We start from the raw sequence: 20680 nt of genomic DNA on the forward strand, positions 1-20680 counted from the left end.
GTAAAAGAACTGTAAAAGAGACAACAAATACATTTTAATTATCTGTTTTGACACTCACTTTTGTGTTTTGGTGCTTCTGTTCATCTGCAAGTGTATCCGCTCGATAAAGTACCAGTAAGATGGAGATTGCACGAATTTGACTCAACTAGACAGTGAATAAAGTTCAGCGTACTTTATCCGACTTCGTCTAACAGCAGCGTTGTCAAACCTCGCCGTGTCTGCTCTTATCCTCTGCATCGTTGATTGTTTATCACTGATTTCTCTCTGTCTGAGCCTCAAAGTCGGCTGCACCGAGAGGCTAGACGCGGCTAAATTTAGTTGTGTTTTTTCCGCCGATGTGAAGACGAGAAAGTGTGTCCTCGTGGGCTCTCGTTGTCTCACCTTCATCACCTCAGCCTCTCACTCGAGTCGTGTCTGTCTCTTTCCGCAGAACAAGCGCCATGCCCAGACAACCACCAAGTACGTGGAGCTCATCATCGTGGCCGACAACAGAGAGGTACGCAGCGCTTCTATGGTGAAGGGTAAAACACTCCAATTTGACGAGGGACAATTTCAAAATATAACCTTAGCTGAAAGAAAGAATGAATGCTTTCCACTGCAGTAGCATTGCAAAAGTAAGTTCACAGTCCTAGCAATAGATATAGACCTGCCAATTAACGCATTGAGTGCCAATAGAACCGTAAAAATTAGTTTTTCGTTTCCATGCGTTGAGTGCCAAAAACTAGAAACTAGACACTCTAATGCACCTTATGTGTGATTTTGGTAGCTCTGTGATGAACAGAAGTGAAATAGATGACGATCAAAAAGTCGTGAAAAATCATGGTCTGCACATTTCATATATATTATTGCGTTTCTTTTCTTTTCTTGTTGAGTGAGAACTAACCTTTACCTAAGCACTAACCTTAAAGGAATAGGCCACCGTTTTTACATACTAAGATATGTTCTTACCTCACTTTAGATGTGTTAATATATCCCCGTCTGGTCTTTGTCCGTGCGCCCTGTCACGCAAACGGAGCACATACGCAGCCTCTCCCACATGTCATATAGCTCCGAAAAAGCTCACGATAGAAGCTACCAAGCTCTTCCACGTGTTCCCTATTTAAATAAAGTTACGTGAAGTGTTTTCATGCAAAGTATATTTACACAGAAATGTAGCATGTCGATTTTATAAGCAAATAAAAAGGACTATATTGTGAGGCGTAATGATACGAGGAGTAAAACGTCCGCGCAGTAACTCCTAAAGGTTATTGACGGAAGTGAGCGGGGGAAGTCTTTAGGAGTTACTACGCGGACGCTGTGCTCCTCGTATCATTACGCCTCACAATATAGTCCCCCTTTTTATTTGCTTATAAAATCGACATGCTACATTTCTGTGTAAATATACTTCGCATGAAAACACTTCACGTAACTTTATTTAAATAGGGAACACGTGGAAGAGCTTGGTAGCTTCTATCGTGAGCTTTTTCGGAGCTATGTGACATGTGGGAGAGGCTGCGTATGTGCTCCGTTTGCGTGACAGAGCGCGCGGACAAAGACCAGACGGGGATATATTAACTCGACTAAAGTGAGCTAAGAACATATCTTAGTATGTAAAAACGGTGGCCTATTCCTTTAAGGATAGTGGAGTTTACAAACTGAACGGGCTGTTATCGGGATGGGGGTATCAGAAAGTGTCGGGTTGGCGGGAGGGCTGTCTAAATGGAGGGTTGTCGGAATAATAGACGGTGAAGACAATGTTGAATGACTTTGAGCCATGTTTATTGCTTCATTCAATAAACTTGTATAAAACTGCAACAGACATAACAAATACAGTCAGTATGTCACAAACGTGTATTGCAAATGTTTGTAGCAGCAACATTAGCAGCAATTATATAAACAGCAAAAATAATGAAAAATTTACACAACAAAGCATGCTAGCTTAGCCACGTCTAATAAGCATAAATTAGCATGACTATAGCGGCCTTTTCTCGATGAGATTTGAACATTTCTTCGAGTTTTTCTTCGGTCCAAGAGCGGCTGAGAAACATCCTGTTAAAGTCTTGTTGTTGAAAATTGACTTGAAATGGAGATATTTAGGCATTTGCCTCTTCCCATAACGTCTGTGCCTGTCCAGAGAGGAGAGAGGAGGAGAGAGGAGTTAAAGGAGACTGTTTCATAAAAGGGCAATATCTCAGTTTCTAGAAAAAAATCTGTGATTTTGATCAAAACTAGCCTCTGTTTAGCTTAGGATTTCTCAGAAGCCGACGTAGAATTAAACTGTTTTCACCTACGGAGAGCTGAGAGTCTCACCTTTCAAATGAGCCACAGCATGTGTCCATAGCTATAACTTAGAATACGCTGTGACAAATTTTCTGTATTGTTGGCACAGCTTAATGCCAAAACCAGCACGGCACTCAATGTGTTAAAAGCACCATGCTAGTAATGGAGATTCAGATCTAATCTCCTAATTCAAGTAGATTTATGTCATTTCTTTTATGAGATGATTATCCCTTTTTCCAGTATATAATTGTGTTTTTATATTTGTATTCTTAAAAATATCTTCCCATGAGCTTATACATCGACTGTACCTTCTGAACACTAAACTGAATTTACTACAGGCCTTATCAATAATAAATGTTTTAAAAGCAGCACTGGAATGGGTGGAGTGGGTCTCTGCAGTTGCTGTGCAGAGTATGTTGGTGTCGGCTCTCAGTCATCCATTGCAGCATTTCAAATATCATCGACTGAACTGGGTTGCTGGAGTTCTTTAGAAGAAGTTTAAACAAACATAAACAGCCCCTCAATCTATTACCTTTCATTGTGACAGTGTTTGCTCTTTTTGATTGACGCCCATCTGCAGATGTTTGGTTATCTGAAAAAGTTAATAAATAATTTGTAAACAAACATCAATAGAGTTTCATTTGAAGAACAGGATTAATATGCAACCGGTAAATACCAAATACCAAATTACCATTCCTTTCATTCCTGTCTTAAATGCCAGGTTAATTTGTATTCCTATAGATACATGCTGCTGCCCATTAGATTTTTAAATTAGCCTTTTGATGTGGCTCCTATCTGAAATTCCAGCCTGGAGATCCCAAACTGGCTGACACACAGTGGGTCAGTGTCCCAGCCTTAAGCCCCCCTCAAAGGAAACATGCCTCCTGGTCGGGGTTATCTCTGCCGCCCCATACGCCCCAATAAAAAAGCCTTTTGAAGATACAGAGCCTTAAGACAGTGATATGTGCTGACCATAAAGCATCTTTTACATCGTTATTTTCTCCTGCTCTATCTGAGCGTCCAGAGGTGCAGTAACTGCTGAGTACAGCAAAGAACTCCTGGACGTAATACTCTTTTTAGTACTTTTTGAGACTGGTGGTCCCAAATTTGCAATATAATGCAATATGGAGTGATTATATACCAGACAGGGAGGAAAGAAAGGAGGATGCCATCTTTTTTGACAGGGTAGCTGTGGCTTTACTTTAAGTTACACTGGGGAGTTGTAATAAAGAAAGTAATGGGCTATATTTGTATTTGTATTGCTTGGCAAGCTCATAAGATAAGATAAGACAATCTTTTATCACACTCTCCAGAACTCTTTATCATTCATTCTAAAACAAAGAAAATGAAACTCAGTTTTGCATGATGTGCTACATGTGCAGCACGGTTAACACTCATGCTTCACAGCGACAAGGTCCCAGGTTCAATCCCCGGACCGGACTGGGCCTTTCTGTGCGGAGGTGGCGTGTTCTCCCTGCATCTGTGCTGTACTCTGGTTTCCCCTACCACTAAAAACATGTACAATAGGTATCCATCAGGCAGGTGATTCTGACATCAGTCTGCTCCACATCTGGAGATGGGTCCCCGGGTGCTTCACTGCGTTCGGCCACTGCTTCTTACGTGTTTCCCCAGCAGCATCGAAGGATGGGTGAAATTTCTCTACTGGGACAACCTTAAAGGGACTACATGTATACGGAGTTTAAAAATGCTAAAACTATGCTAAAGTATTTTCATACCCCTACATGTTCCAACCATGTCCTAGTGTTTATAAAGAGCCCAGACCTGTTCAACACAACTGCCTCTAAAATCCTGCACTGTCACTCAAAAAGGTGTCACTTCGGGTCCGAATTGCCTCACGCACAAGCTTAATATAGAGACTGCAGTTACATGTAAGACCAGAGGTGGCAGTAGTGAGCATAAAATGACCAACCTGCATCTAGTCTCTTTGATGTTGTCAGTGACGAAAGTGAGGCCGCCAATCCGACCTTTGCCACCCACTCACTAACACACGGACGCACCTTCTATACATAGGTGAGGTGATAAAAGTGCCTTGCTCAAGGACAAGGAGAGTATGCAGGAGGGAGAATGGAGCCATGGTCTTATAACTTTCCTCATAAGACCACGGCTCTGTCAAAAGCCACGTACTGAATGAGTTATGTCATTGTGAAGGCGTGTTCTGGTGAAAGAAAATGCATCATCGTAATATCAATATTATAAAAGCGTTTTTCACTGAGACCTGTGCCATAATAAAAGCAGGTCTTTAGTTATCTACATCTTATTTAAGCTCCTACAGTGTTCTGGTATTATCCTGATTACAATACAAGATTCTGGTGCCCATTTTCACTGACATTGCTCGAAGTTGCATTCCCCGCCCCGTCTTTGTTTAGCCATAAAGCCTCTCGTACAATCCTTCTTATCTTTACCTTTTTATCTCTCAGTTTCAGAAACAAGGCAAGGACGTGGAGAAGGTCAAGCAGAGGCTGGCTGAAATCGCCAATTACGTCGACAAGGTAACAATCGAATCAACCGAGAACGCGGCGTAACGATGTGATTTATCAGGGGTCACGCCAAGCCCAGTCGAATTCAACCCCTTCTGATTGGATTATGAATAGATTATCAGTGCTGTAACTGCTGAAAAGAGTCCCGTTCAAGTGGAATGAGTGGAAGGAGCAGATTTATTTATTCATGTGAGGAGGCCTGATTAATGTTTGAAGATCGGTTCAAAGTCCCTGTCACCTTTAGAAGAGGATTTTCTGCCTTGTCTGCTCTTAATGTGGACTGGAAGACTATAGAAATCAACTTCAAAGCAGTTCTTGGGCACAGAATATAATTACATTTAGGTTAGATTTACCTGCAGTATGTTTCCCAGATGCACCATTGCCGTTTTTGCTCAAAATTAGAGTCAGAGCTGGAATTACGGGTTGTAGGATTTGGATTAGGATTGGGATCAGAGGTTTGATGTTGGACCTGTCTGTGGACCTGTCGGCTTTGTTAGGCTAGAGTTTGGATTTAGGGGCCGAGATTGGAGTCTTCAGATAGTATGTGGGAAAAACTTTGGCGGAGGGACAACTGTTCCCTTGTCCCTAGAAAAGGGGGAACATTGCTACTACTGGGTGGACCAAAGTATCTTGCCTGGAAAAATCTTAGAGTTGACATCACCTACATTTCTACATTTCTTGTGAACAGCTAGTTTGTTTGCAAACAGGAAGCGGAGTAAACCAATCAATGAAGGGTTGGCTTGTGTCATTGTTTCGGTGTTGTTAGTGGTAATGTGGTTAATATTCAAACAGGCCAAAGATGAATTTCTCACTAAGCCCTTTCAACACGATGTGGTCCATTCTAATGAAACAAAAATGGTAAGTAAGTAGTTCCATCCATCCATCCTTTTTCTTCCACTTCCCGGGTCGTGGGGGCAGCTGTTGGAGCTGCCCATATCACATTGCACCAGCCCCTTATGGCTCCTCCTGCAGGTGGTGGGTCCACAGAAGGACGGCCTCACGGTTCAAACCGGGCCTGTTGGTCTCTCATAAGGGGCTTCTGAACCGCTCTTTGTCTGACCCGTCACCTAGGACCCGTTTCCCATGGGAGACCCTACCAGGGGCACGAAGCCCCCGACAACAGGGTCCCCAGGATCATTCGGGTGCTCAAACCCCTCCACCACGTTAAGGTGGCGGTTCCAGGAGGGGCCTGTAAGTAAGTAGTTATTCAGGAAATTGGGTCAATAAAGACGACATCAGTTCAGTCAAATTGGACTAAGTTTGTGAATGTTTAAAACTTAAACTGAACTTTTGCACATGTATAAGTTCAATGCATTGTTTTTTTTTTTGGCTGAGTTTGCAAAAAAGAAAAAATAATAATAATACATAGGTCTTATATAGCGCTTTTCAGGAGACACAAAGACGCTTTACAAGTGAGACAGACAAACAAAGATGGCAGAGCTATTGTTGGTTGTAAGTGAGTGAAAAATGTGTCGATCTCAGTCAGATGAAGGCTTAAGTGATGTTGTGATATATTGTGGCTTCTTGTGATACGCATCACCTAATATCGCGATATGATATTTTCTGCGATATATCGTGCAGCCTTACAGAGAGGTATCATTTCATTTATTTATTTATCAGGACAATGTACAGTTACATTATGCTCGTGAGCAAAGATGCTTGTACCAGACTGTAGCTTTTTCAAGCTAATATCCAATATCTGTAGTCTTGGATCATTCTGGATGCCAGCCTAACGTAACAACATAACAAAACATATTATGAAGAGACATTTAGCAGTTTGATTATAGCAATAAAAACAAAGACAACAACCCACACACACACTGTATTACAACAGTTCAATTTCATCAAGCATTGCATCATGAGTCTAATTACTGACTATGAAAAACGACAATCCTTTTTACAAACACTGGTTAAAACGACACCACACTTTGCCAGCCTGGCTCTGACAATATGTCTCTCCCACTCTTCTCCCCCTTTCACACATAACTGTCCTTTCAAACAAAGGCCAATGAGACAAAAAAATCTATATTTCTAAGATGACATTAATATTCTCCTCGTAAACACGGCTGTTGTAGAGGTTGGACGTAACGATGACGTCCAGTAAATTGTGTAACTTCTCCTCTCATCGACCACTCCCTCTCTCCTCTGTTGACTTTCTGTTCAGTTCTATCGATCCCTGAACATCCGCGTGGCTCTGGTCGGGCTGGAGGTGTGGAGTGACATCGATAAGTGCCCGGTCACCCAGGACCCCTTCACGACGCTGCACGAGTTTTTAGACTGGAGAAAGGTCAAGCTGCTGCCCCAGAAACAGCACGACAACGCACAGCTCATCAGGTAATAAGGTTCAATCATGATTTCTTGTTTACGCAGACAAATACAGACAACCAGTGATTTGTTTTTTATTACTATCATTAGTCGAGAGAACTTTTACCGTCAGTCATCTCCATTATTTTTAATATTTATCACTTTTCTGTTAATATTTATCACTTTTGGGGTTTAGGTTCTAGCTGTAACTCTAAATGTCAGACTGATTTCCCACCAAAGTGGATGATTTGACAAGTAGACCTCATTTGGCAGAAATCACTGTCCTTGCTACAGACTCTTGGGTTTATTTTCACTGACAGCTGTAAACAGTTGTGGCTGAGGGGCTGTTACTGACCCGTGCTGCCCCTCAGTGGGGTGTACTTCCAGGGCACCACCATCGGCATGGCCCCCATCATGAGCATGTGCACGGCCGAGCAGTCCGGAGGCATCGTCATGGTAAGCCCCTGTCTACTATGTGACGTTTTGATTGGCTCTTTATGGTGAACGGTTCGAATCGGATCTTATTTTACCCAGAACTTCCCCCGAGCGAACATAAGAATCAGTCAACACACTTGACTTTACTGTTTTTGCAGTAAAGTCAAAGCTTAATCCACAAAAAAAATGATTTGACAGTTGCAGACGCTTTTTTATTAATTGTGGCACAAGATTTTATTCACAAACACGTTTTAAGCGTAAAAATCAGTCCCATTGTAATTCTAGATGATTTAGATTTTAAAAAAGCATTCAGTTTATTGAATAGTTCTTAGATATTGTGAGTTATCTGGCTGGAGTTATGAGCCTTTTGAACGGCTCTTTGAAATGAACAGATGTCAAAAATTTTGCTTCCAGTAAAGAGCCGTAAATCCCATCACTCGAGTCTACTTCATCAGCCTCCATGAGCTTATTTGGTTATTTCTCTGCCAAATGCAGATTTTTTGTTTCATTTTTTTCCTTCTCTAATGTTGCTGCATCCAATAGATATCTGGATATATCCTCAACCAATCATGAGGCTTTAAAGGCCTTAAAGCAGTACTAAGTAACTTGTTTACCTTAATAAATCCTTTTTGTAGTCCCTCTGGGGTAATAAAAGTGTTAATGGGTGTCTCTGGCCAGAAAACCACAATTGCAACTTTAATGCACCGGGTCGGAGGCCCCAATACACACTTATAGAATCACGAAGAAGAAGTTAACAGGCTAACGGGCAAAGCTGACTGCGGGTTAACGCAGCTTAAACAGTATTCACAGCCAAGTTTAAGTGAAAAAAACAATCTCCATTGCGTAATTGGATGTACAATATCCCTCTCTCCCTCTGTCTTTTCTGTCAGCGCAGGATTTACTCTCATGGTCAATTAATGAGTAAAAAAACGCAACATGCTACGACACCTGCAGTGGCACTTATGGCCTCTAGGGGCATGAGTTACTTAGTATTGCTTTAAAAGTAATTAAAATGCATTAGATTTGATTCAAACTGGCTCTAAATGTAAATAAATTATGACATTGCTCAACAATTTTTACTTAAGTGACCAAAATACCAAAATTATGATCTAAAACATATTCAGTTGCAGTTTTGGTTGAAATTAACCATATTTTTTGAGAGTTATGAATTGTTTTTTTTGTTTTCTTTTTCCTGAAAATCTTAAAAAGGAAATATGCAATTTAGTGCCTGGCTCAGTAAATCATCCCCCAAGTGTAGGCTAATTATCATCAGCATTTGACCCATCATTCAAAGCCACAGGGGCCAAGTGCCAGGAGCATTGAGTGTTGCAGCTTCATCTTATGTCTGATATCAAGAAGATATTTTACCACTTTTATGTCTCTATCTCGGATTGACTGTTTTGACTCGGGGCCTGTAAATCCTTCACCTTGTAAATCTTTATGACGAGTCCCCCGATGGTTCCCAAGAGCCTCCTCCCAGATGGTAAAGCTACTGCCATTGCACGCTTTGCCACATCATTCAGCGCATTCAGACACAGGACATTTGTCTGTTCGTGGCCTTCAGTTTGGCTCTGGGCGAATCATTGCGTCTTCATTTTTACAGAGCACCTTTGAACTCACTGTGTCGCCTCTCAATGGGACTCTTTGTTATTTCTGCAGGCAGCTTTTCTTCTCCAAGCGATCTGGAGAGTCATTTTACTTTCTGTGTTTGTCTTGTTTTTTATACACTATAAGTTTAAGATGTCAGTAATCAAGTAAACAATCTCAAAAACACTTTCCCTATGACAATTAGCTTTGCCTATAACATAGCATCTTGAAAGAGGAAATGCAGACTTCTTGACTTCGTTTTACGCATAACTATCAGAGGGTTTCAAAGTTGTCAGCTGGACTGTGTGGCTTGAGTTGAGGGTGTTTTACCTCCACTCTCATGAGCCTTATCAGATCAAACTTCATAATCAAGCTGTTTTAAAGTACAGATACCGGCACTTTAAATCAGAACCAAGTAACTTTTTACCTGAATAAATCCTTTCCGTAGTCCCTCTGGGGGTAATACAAGTGTTAATGGGTTAATAGGGAGGTCTCTTATCTCCCCCTGGTGTCTCCGGCCAGAAAACCACATTTGCAACTTGACTAGAAGCTAATGGGCAAGGCTAACTGTCGGCTAGTGCCAGTTTAGCAGTATTTACAGCAAAGTTTGAGTGAAGAAAATGTGTAATTGGATGTACAATATCCCTCTCTCCCTTTGTCTTTTTTTTTAGAATTTACTCAATTAAAGCAGTACTAAGTAACTCTTGCCCCTAGAGGCCATAAGTGCAACTGCAGGTGTCGTAGCAAGTTACGATTTTTTAACTTATTAATTGTCTTGGAGAGTAAAGGAAAGGCGAAGGGAGAGAGGGATATTATTCATCCAATTATACAATGGATTTTTTTTTTTTCACTCAAACTTGGCTGTAAATACTGTTTAAAGTGACGTTAGCTTTGCCCGTTAGCCTGTTAGCTTCTTCTTCGTGATTCCATTAGTGTGTATTGGTGGCTCCGGTCCGGTAGCAGTCAAGTTGCAAACATGATTTTCTGGCCAGAGACACCGGGGGAGATGAAAGACCCTCCAATCATCCCATAAACACTTGTATTACCCCCACAGGGACTACGAAAAGGATTTATAAAGGTAAACACGTTACTTAGTACAGCTTTAATGTGTAAAAGAAAAAGGAAACATGCTACGACACCTGCAGTGGCGATCGTTGGGCTCTAGGAGCAAAAGTTACTTAGTTCTCCTTTAAAGAACTAAGTAAGGGTTTACCTTAATAAATCCTTTCCGTAGTCCCTCTGGGGGTAGTACAAGTGTTAGTGGGATGACTGGGGGGGTCTTTCATCTCCCCCTGCTGTCTCTGGCCAGAAAACCCCCCTTACAACTTCCCTGCCTCCGGGTCGGAGGCGTAATACACACTAATAGAATCACGAAGAAGAAGTTAACAGGCAAGTGGTCAAAGCTAACTGCGGGCTAGCATCACTAGCAGTGTTAACAGCCAAGTTTGAGTGAAAAAAAATATCTCCATTGTGTCATTGAGTCCAGATGGCACAATATTTCCCTCTCTCTCTTTGTCTTTTCTGTCAGCGTAGTATTTACTCAGGCAATTAATGATTAATAAAAACCTGCAACATGCTACGACACCTGCCTATACTGAAATATTTGTCTAGAACCAGAAAACAGAACTGTAATGTTAATTTATTCCATTAAATAATATATATTTTACCTTTGTTTCAATTATTCCAGGTGAAACCACCAAGTGAGTTCCATTAATGCTGCCCCACGACCCAACTGGCATCACAACTTGGTCTCAAAAGACACTACCACTCGTACCTTCAAACAACCCGGTCCAGTAACTTGTTGACCTTGAGAACCCCTCCTATAATTGTCACTGTAACGTCCTTGATGCAACATTATGCCTCAAAAGTTTGAGATACTTTACTTATTACATCACACTTTTGCAGATTTCCAGCCCCTTTTCTGCATATCTCCCAAAAATCTACAGCATATGACATTTTGACTTGAAACCATCACATAATCCGACTCCTCAATGATTTCGATAATAGCCCCGTCTCCCGTCTCTCCCAATCCTGTCCTGTCAGCTCATTCTTCGATAGGAAAGGTCACGCCATCGCTCTTCGTTCCCGGGACAAAAGGCGGGTTCAATGGAAAGATATAGCGTATGATATTTTAAATTGTAGACATTATTTTTTCCTTATTCACCGATTTCTTGCCGACTCCAGCTCCATGCGTTTGTGGGGATTCATCAGCTTATTAAGGTGCGAGAGGTCTTACTGGAAAAGTGGCAGTAGTTTTTTGTATAAATCTCAGTTGGACGGCGGTAAGTGCTGACAGTTCCTTTGAAAAGCCCCCAGCAGAGCGATTCATCAGTCGGTGCTGCTGCTGCTGCTGCTGAATAAATGAGAAAGAGACGGGAGCAGCTTTCACACCGTAGGCCTTTACCTCCGCGTGACATGACGATCCAGAGCTGCACCTGCTATTTTATTTATACACGGAAGCAATTTATATCAGTATTCATTAAAGATGACAAGAAAAGTATCTAAAGGAATCATGTGAAGACTGTGTTTTAGCATGGGCTGCATGGAAAAAATAATAATTACCTCATATTGAATCATATACTAAAATGGTTCATGAGGTAGATAAAGGAACTCACCCTGTCATCATATATTCATTATTTTACATGATGTAAAACTACTGCTTTGGTTGTTGTTGAAACACACTTTTCAATAAACCTAAAGGCTCTGTCTCACTCGCTCACTCCCAAAATCCGAACAGCTGTTCATTAGTTTTAATGTTTGTGACTGATTTCTGGAGGTTCTGAGCTTGAAATAAGAGAGTCTGAGCTTAATGGTCAGTCCACAAACTTCTACTTGTGTAGCTACGCAGGCAACCCAGGTTTGGTTGTGATCGCAATACCTTTGATGAACCGATTTGTAAGGATTATAACGAAATCTGAACAAGCCTCTAACTCATGCTTTGCTTACACGCTATAGAACAAGAAGACCATGTCACTGAGATTAGCTGATAGACAATGGTCCACACCATTGTCATCTATGGCTTCTTCCCCTTCTTTCTCTGTGCCTGACCTCATATACACAATTCAGCATTTTCAAGCCCTCAAAAGACAAACTACAAACTTTATTCCACTGTGAGTTAAACACTGGTCGTGTCCTGAGTGATAGAGACCACACCGCTGGCGCTTGTGTTGAAGGGCACTCCACGCCACAGAAAAAAAAACAGCAAGGGCACCCCCTATACCCACCGCAACCTCCACTCCGAGGAGAACATAGGTCTGTAGGAAGAAAAGGTTTTGACCACACAACTGAATGATTTACTGCATTTAGAAACACAAGTTCGGCCTTAAGACTGCATGCTCAATGCATGACTTAAAGGGGCTAGATGCAAGTTTGCCATTTTATATTCACTACTGCCACCCCAGGTCATATGTGTAACTGCACCTTCTATATTAAGCTCGTGCAGGACGGCACTTCGGACCCGAATTAACACCTTTTTGAGTGACAGTGCAGGATTTTAGAGGCAGTTGTGGTGAACAGGTCTGGGCTCATTCTACACATTAGGACATTGTTGGAATATGTAGGGGGAGGAAAATACTTAGTTTTAACATTTTTAAACTCCGTATTGTCCCTCTAAGTTGTTGTTGTTCTTTTAATTGCTGCCTTCTTGAATCTATCCTCACACTCTCTGCCTCATCTCTCTCTCAATCTCCTCCTTTGGCTTCCTCTAGGCCTCCTATTGAAAAACAGCTCCAACCTCAGCATCCTTCCAAGTGTGCTGGGTAATCGGAAGAAAGGGAATGTTTCCCAGTGGGCCGGGGTACTTTTGGGACAGTTTTTTTCTCTTACAGTTGAGCACTTGTTTTTGTCATGTAGAAACCTGCACTGTATCAAATACACTGGAAAAATGCGATCTTGTTGTAGATAAAAATTACTTGAAATATTGGGATTTGTGCTGATTTTGAGCAGATTTGGTCTTATGGCCAATGGAACAAGTTTGTATTTTCTTTTCCAATTTCAAGTGTTTTTGTCGTATTATAAGTGTAAAAGTTCATTTTTCAAATTTTAAGTGAGTTAATGCTCGTTCCATGGGCAATCTTTAGACAGCCCAAACCTACTCAAAATCTGCATCTTTAAATTGTCTTAAATTCAATCACTTTTTAAGAAATTAATCTGAGATAAGTTGGCATTTTTTGGTGATTTTTGACGGTGAACACCCAAGCGGCTTCACACAAAAAAGAAGAGGCCACTTTAGGAAAAGTAATATAGATAAAGGAATGCTTTGGTAAAATAAGGCACTAGCGACCCATGTGTAACGAGTACATGCACATATTTCACTCATATACCTCGTCCCTGGGTGAATGCCAATATTATTGAATCCTTTAGCGACTTTCTGAATGGACTTTGAATCCAATTGCAAAAGGGGCACACTAAATAATAAAACTCCCAGGCCAAATTAGGCCCCACTTTGTCTGTCTCTGATCCAAACATCTCCCCACTGTCTTACACACCTTTACTCTGGTTAAAGACGCTCATACTCATTTCCGTGAATCATAATCCCTTCACATGTCACCACCATATGGGCTTCCCGTGCCTCATCCACGCGAGGCCATCCTTATATGCTAATGCTGCATGTTTATCACTTTCACTTGGCTCGGCGTGATCCGTTCTTCGCCCCCTTTGCGTTGCCAAGCTGCCAACACTTCGCATTTGCGCCCCTGCACTGCTCCGAGCAGGTTTACATCTTCATTTGCGAGGATGACAAGGCACATCTGGCCCCGGCTCCTCATCGAGTTCATCAAACACGAGGAACGGTCCGATAAGCGCGGATCCAAACGCGGTGTTTGGTTAATGTCAGTGTTCGGCAATCGTATTTACGCGAGTCTCCTCCGGGGGCCTGTCGGAAACAAGTTGGCCGGAATTAGTTATTTCAATTTCTTAGCGTCCTCAGAGAATGTCGTCAGTAATAGAAATGTCTATTTTTAATTACTTTGCCAGAGAGGTGTAGCAAAGGCGATCTTTTTTTTCTTTCTTTTGTGACAGGTTGAAGCAATCAAATGAAAACACAAAACAAAACAGAGAACTTTGGAGAGGAAAGATGAAAAAACATGTTGTCCCAATATGGGTTTTTTTGTACACTAAGGATGAAAAGTTGCAAAGTGGGTTCAGCATTTACTTGTCCCTGTAGGAAGAGGGAGAAAAGCTTGTCTATTTTAATTACGGATGCACTGAACCAATACTGGTATCGGTATCGGGTAGTGGCGACAAATATCCGATACTGAACCGATACCAGTTTTGGCTCTCAACGCCTTAAAAACACAACTTTTTCCACCTAAATGTAAGTGAATATGGGCATGCTGCGTATCATTTTGAAACTAAGAACCAGGAAAATTGCTGAGTTAGTTTTAGCAAACGCACTTTGATCGTGGTTAGCATCAAAGCTAATCAAGGCTGGGTCAGAATCTCTGATAGGAATACCTGAAGTAGCCTATTAAAATAGAATCGACCACTGCTGAAGCCAAGCGTTTGTATTTTAGTTTAAGAAATCTGCTGCAGGAGAAAAAGTGGAAAAAAAAGCCGTGGAAGAGCTCTGTTAGCTGCTCAGTTGCTGCTGTTTAATACATCCAACACACTGTGGTGTTAGATGTAGTGTTTTAATGTGAACAGTAACTCCAGTATTTCAACTTTTGAAATCTCCATTAGTTTACAATTGCTGCTAATCCCATGACGTCACAGACCCGAACTCTATATGAATGTAGCCTGAAGCCAGTCATATACCCAAGGATATTCAGTGTAGAAAAGTCCGGTGATCCAAGGGTTTATCAATAGATATAAATGAAGCTTCAGTGCAAATTCAACCTGGGAGACGTACCTGCAGCCTTCATTCATCGCCTCATCAACGGCAGCCTTCACTAATCATCCAATCACGGCCCCAGCTCAAGCCGCACCTTCACGTCAGCCAGGGAGAAGCAGCTGCTTCTCCCTGCTTCAGCCATTCATCAGCCAGGGTCCCCTTCTTAAGCCTGCCGGTCAATCACTCGACCATTTCCCAGCCGTGCTGCGACCCTCCACCGCCCCTCCCCCGCCCCTCTCCCGCCTGGCCTCTCTTCAGGCCTGCTCAACGGGTCGACAGGCCGCCCCGGGTCTCGTCCTACCACCACCAGTGTCCGGGCTCCGGGGAAGATTCGATGCCATGTATTCCATATCAATAATACAATCTTCCTCTCTAACGCAATCTGTCTTTATGAGTCTCTTCAGGTTGAATTGATAATTGATCCATAATATCATGGCAACAAAATATGACTTGAAAAGAGTCAATTACATTTTTCACTCAGAGAAAGACGCTTTTAAGAAAGTGGTATGGGTAAATATCGGATTTCAGCAGATGCTCAAAACCAAGTATCAGTAGTAAAACAGCAGAATTGGTGCATCTCTAATGGTAATGAACTATCACTGTTATTAAAGTGCACGTTCATGCTGTTGTTCCAGGACCATTCGGATAACCCTCTCGGTGCAGCCGTCACTTTGGCCCACGAGCTCGGCCATAACTTTGGGATGAACCACGACACGCCGGAGCGCGGCTGCGGCTGCAGGGTGACAGTGGACCGGGGCGGTTGCATCATGACCCCCTCCACCGGGTAAGCGACTCTTCCTACTCATACATCTCGATATGTTTTTCTTTATACTCCGAGATCCTCTTTTCTCTGTTGCTCATCTGCCCTGCGATGAAGCGATCTGTCCAGCAACTGCATCAAGCTGTTTCAGAAATATTTAATATGGGTGAACCATCTTTTATGAGATTTTGCATTTAGGACCGGCCGTGTCATAACAGTTACAGTAAATTGAGCGGCGCTGACAGGGATGTCCTGTTTAGAACTTATTGGTTTGGTTTGGCCCAGGCTGCTGTGGTTTGTGGGAGATTTATACCACTATTTCTTTCGCTGAAAATATCCTTCTGTGTTTGCGTTGGCCGCAGACTGCAAAAGTCATCCTGCTTTATCCAGATTTTCTTTGGTTTCTAGACTTACTAAGGGCATCCCTTGTCAAATCCAGGTCCAAGAACCATAACTTTTATGGGAAAATGGTCTGAAATCATTGGAAATAAAACGCTTTTTCTGTCGCTGTCTGCTTTGGTGTGCTATCTCTTGACTCACTCACAGCCGGTTAGCTTTAGCGCTTTGACACGCATGCATTTTTAATATTGGAAAATCTCCGTGCTGCTTCGAATAAATACTTAACCACCTCTTAAAATGGTCTATAATACACCTTTATATAGACCTTATCACCTCTACCTTCAAATATCAAGAAACTGACGTCATTGTGAGGAAGAAAAAACTGTAAAAAATGTTCCTCCTTTTGAATTCGCAGACAAAACCGCCTTCTTTCTTATACACTGCAGTTTGGAGACCGCTTTTTTAATATTTGCCAACAAAAGACTAGCTAATCCAATCCGTGGCTTTCCAATAATCCCTTGTACAATTACTGACTACATATTGGGTCCATTCGGTTCATTTCGGGATTAGGAAATGTTCAAAATTGGCCTGTTTAGAGAAAGTCTTTTGTGCTGGTTCTAATGCGCGATGCAGAATTGGCTCCAGGCAGAAGGGCCGCGTTTCCCAGTAGGCCGCGCTGGGTTAGAAAGAGCCATGTGACCACACACAGACTCTTGAACCTGCATGCAGTTCGTCAGCCCCCAGCTACAGTGATTTGTTTACGAGGAGCACCGGCGTGTTTTGCTAGGCTCTCGTTCAAGGAGCAATGTCATTAAACTCGCTTCAATTGAGTTTGCCGCAAAAAAACAATGAGCAGTACCCGGAGCCTGAACGAGTGAGCTTCAAGCAACCCGGGCCAACAATATGATCATCTCTTTATATAGATATGACTGCACTGTGTCATTTGCTCGCTACATGTCTCTCTATCTGTACTTGTGCCACGTTTTGGTTGCCAGTGTTTCAAAACAGAGATTTGGAACAGTATTCTGCTGATTTGAGTGACTTCACATCCACTTATTTTTTTTTATGTTAACAATGCAGTGTAGAGTTTAGTGTTACTGTCACCGACTTTAAAGAAACACTGGGGAACAGCAAACATTTTTCAAGACAGGTGCTAAATTGTGAGGGTAAGCTGGGAAATAGCATGTAGCTATTTGTAGGCATGATCTAGGGTAGGGGTCCTCAAACTACGGAGATGATTTAACCCGGCCCCTGACTTGTAGAGCACAAATCCCTGAGTATGTCAAAAAAAAAAAAAAGAAGGAAGTCTCTATTCCTGTGCGGAGTTATGATTTTTTTTTTTTTAACTAAATAACTAGTTACCCGGGAGGATCTCGGAGTAGAGTCGTTGCTCCTTCACGTCGAGCGGAGCAGCTGAGGTGGCTAGGCCATCTGTTTCGGATGCCTCCTGGTCGCCTCCTGCGGGAAGTGTTCCTCGCCTGTCCTAGTGGGATAAGGCCTCGTGGAAGGCCCAGGACACGCTGGTGGGTCTCCGAGCTGGCCTGGTGTCGCCTCGGGGTCCCCCCAGAACAGCTGGAGGAGGTGGATCGGGAAGTCATGGGCATCTCTGCTGAGAATGCTGCCCCCGCGACCCGGCCCCGGATAAAGCGGAAGAAAATGGATGGATGATGGATGGAACTAGTATACTCCTTCCAGCCACTAAGGGTCAACTTAAATAACGTGTCCAGCAGGGCCACTGACATAAGAGATCAGGATATAAACAACACATTATAGCCATGTAGTAAATGAAGCTTACCAGCACAGAGTGTGGATTGAATGAATAATGACTACAGTGATCTTTGAGAAACTTGTGACACAGGCTTGTAAAGCACAATACAAGTGTAAGCAGTTATTACTTGGGTCCCATTAAGCAATTACGTAATGATGTTTTATTTGGAAATAGTAGTAGTGGGGATGACTGTGCCAGGCTAGTAATCTCTACTTCACAATGAGGCCTGCTGCATTTTTCTCTGGGTCATACAATTCTATGTTATAGCCAACCTGGCCCGGCCCCCCAGCACAGTCAGGATCGATAATGTGGCCCCCAGAGAAAAAAATGTTTGACTCAAATCTGATATGTAAATGAGAGTGCTGCGTGAGAAGTAGAAAATGGGCAAATGACTCTGCTGCTTATCCATTTTTGCACGTGCTACTCATTTTGCACATGGTTTTAAACTCCCTGTAATCAAGTTAGAACAGCACAATCTTGAGGTGATTTTTCACTGATTTTGAGCATGTTTTAGGTGGGGGAGAACCTTGAGAAAACCCATCCAGACACAAAGAGAACATGTAAACTCCATTCAGACCAACCTCCTGAGAGAAAAGCGTGTAGAGGGCATGCAGATGATGGCTCGATGTCAAATTATGAAATTTGCTGTGATTTGTTTTGACAGTCAGTCCAGAACATCGAGGGTTCTGACTAGAATGCAAATGAACGGAAATGCATAACTGTCCGACACAGCGCATACAAATACTTTATTACTGCACATAAACTGTGGATGTGAAAAATAGAGCAGTGGTTCTCAACTGATGGGTCGGGACCCAAGGGGGGTCTAGAGCATTTCTTTTAATATTTATGTGTAAAAAAAAGTATAGAATCACTACTTGATTCCGTTTTTATCATGATTTCAGGTTTGTTGTCTTATTAAATGTGTATTCAACAACAATCTTTGAGGAAAATGGTTTACGTTATATTACACATGTGACACATTGAAATGTACTCACAAATGTTTTTATATACATATACTGTCCGTCCGTGTACAGTGGTCCCTCGTTTATAGCAGGGGTTACGTTCTAAAAATAATCCCCCAATAAACGAAATCCGCCAAGTAGTCTGCTGTATCTTTTACAATTATTATAAATGTTTTAAGGCTGTAAAACCCCCCTGTATTCTCCGGAGTCAGACCCGCTCATGCCCGGCCTGTATGACTCTGTCTGCGACATAGTGTGTGCACTGATGTGTTGATGGGACACTGACAAAGATCCTCTCTGCACGAGAAGAGGCTCACTCAACGACTAGCCAATCAGGACGCAGAACACAATGTGTGTATGGTGTTCATACGCTGTAAAAAAGCTGCAAAATTGTACTAAAAATAAATCCATGAAACAGCGAAGCCGCGAAAGGTGAACCGCGTTATAGCGAGGGACCACTGTATATGCATATATAAATATGGTAATGATAGTACTATATGAGGCAGTATCAGATGGCCTATAACCTAGATAACCTAATACTATTGGATGCTTAAAGGAATAGGCCACCGTTTTTACATACTGAGATATGCTCTTACCTCACTTTAGCCGAGTTAATATATCCCCGTCTGGTCTTTGTCCATGCGCTCTGCCAGGCAAACGGAGCACATACGCAGCCTCTCCCACATGTCATATAGCTCCAAAAAAGCTCACGATAGAAGCTACCAAGCTCTTCCACGTGTTCCCTATTTAAATAAAGTTACGTGAAGTGTTTTCATGCAAAGTATATTTACACAGAAATGTAGCATGTCGATTTTATAAGCAAATAAAAAGGGGGACTATATTGTGAGGCGTAATGATACGAGGAGTAAAACGTCCGCGCAGTAACTCCTAAAGACTTCCCCCGCTCACTTCCGTCAATAACCTTTAGGAGTAAAAGTAACCTTTAGGTAAGAGCATATCTCAGTATGTAAAAACGGTGGCCTATTCCTTTAAGAATATACAAGACACCATTCTTGTAAACTTTGATTCTAAACAGCAGAAGACTATGTAAACTGATTTCCAATGTTTCCTATGTATCTATATCTTGTACCATAATGAGTTGGTTTCATAGAACAAACCGGGATGTAAACAAACATGGGTCCCAGGGTGAATGTGGGTCCTGTTGAGAACCACGTTTAGAGAACAGCAAACAACACTTTTTTAATGTAACATTTCCTGAAACATGTGTTTTTTTTTCTTTTGGTAAAAGTAATCATCCAGATTGCTACCCCATACAATCTATAGCTCTTCCTCTTCGAGCACTGTTGACCTCGCTCACTTCAGGAACACACACTCAAAGATAATGAAAACCAGTGGATGATTACAGATTCGTGGTGGGGGGCCCAAGGTAAAGATTGCGCCGCGTCCTGTTGCCAGCTGCTCACATGTGTGCAGAGGAAACTATGGCTTCCTGCTCAAATCGGTCACGGACAATCGTCACACACACACACACACACACACACACACACACACACACTGCTCGCCCCTCCCTCCTCACAATTCAACTAAACGAGAACAGGCTGCAGTCTCTCATCTTTCAAGATTGTATCTCGAGAGAAAAAAGGAAACAGATCTAAGTGTTCAAATGGTGTGCGCTTGGAAAATGCCTTCTAGGAACTGAAATAGGAGATGGCTATATCGCTTAGCTCGGAGACAGGTGATCCAGGTCCAACTTAGCAGTGAGATATGGTGATGGTAGTGCAAGTGTAAGCAGTGGGAGTTGTTAGGTACAGTTGACCCTTGTGGGATTGGAGTCCAGGCCTAATTTGAAATCCTTTCCTCACTCCGTACTGTCTTTTCTTTACATAGACATTATTTCAAAACTAGTGGACATGTCATGCCTATGGAATCTAGAAATTGACCTTATTTTGTGTCAATGATTGTCAATGAAATGCAGTC

At 42.2% G+C, this 20680-nt stretch overlaps 1 protein-coding gene across 1 annotated transcript in view; it reads left to right on the top strand.

Annotated features, from left to right (window-relative positions):
• LOC306978365 (disintegrin and metalloproteinase domain-containing protein 12-like) overlaps positions 1-20680 on the top strand; it is a gene marked incomplete at its 3' end in the record, with an annotated part of 168752 nt that overhangs the window by 105271 nt on the left and 42801 nt on the right. The window contains exons 7-11 of the mRNA XM_079576888.1: positions 431-496; positions 4698-4769; positions 6922-7091; positions 7433-7517; positions 15549-15697. Coding sequence (XP_079433014.1) covers positions 431-496; positions 4698-4769; positions 6922-7091; positions 7433-7517; positions 15549-15697 — 542 coding nt within the window. The remainder of the gene's footprint in view (positions 1-430; positions 497-4697; positions 4770-6921; positions 7092-7432; positions 7518-15548; positions 15698-20680) is intronic.

Source organism: Gobius niger, assembly GCF_951799975.1.
Source record: "Gobius niger genome assembly, chromosome: 19".
Taxonomy (NCBI): Eukaryota; Metazoa; Chordata; class Actinopteri; order Gobiiformes; family Gobiidae; genus Gobius; species Gobius niger.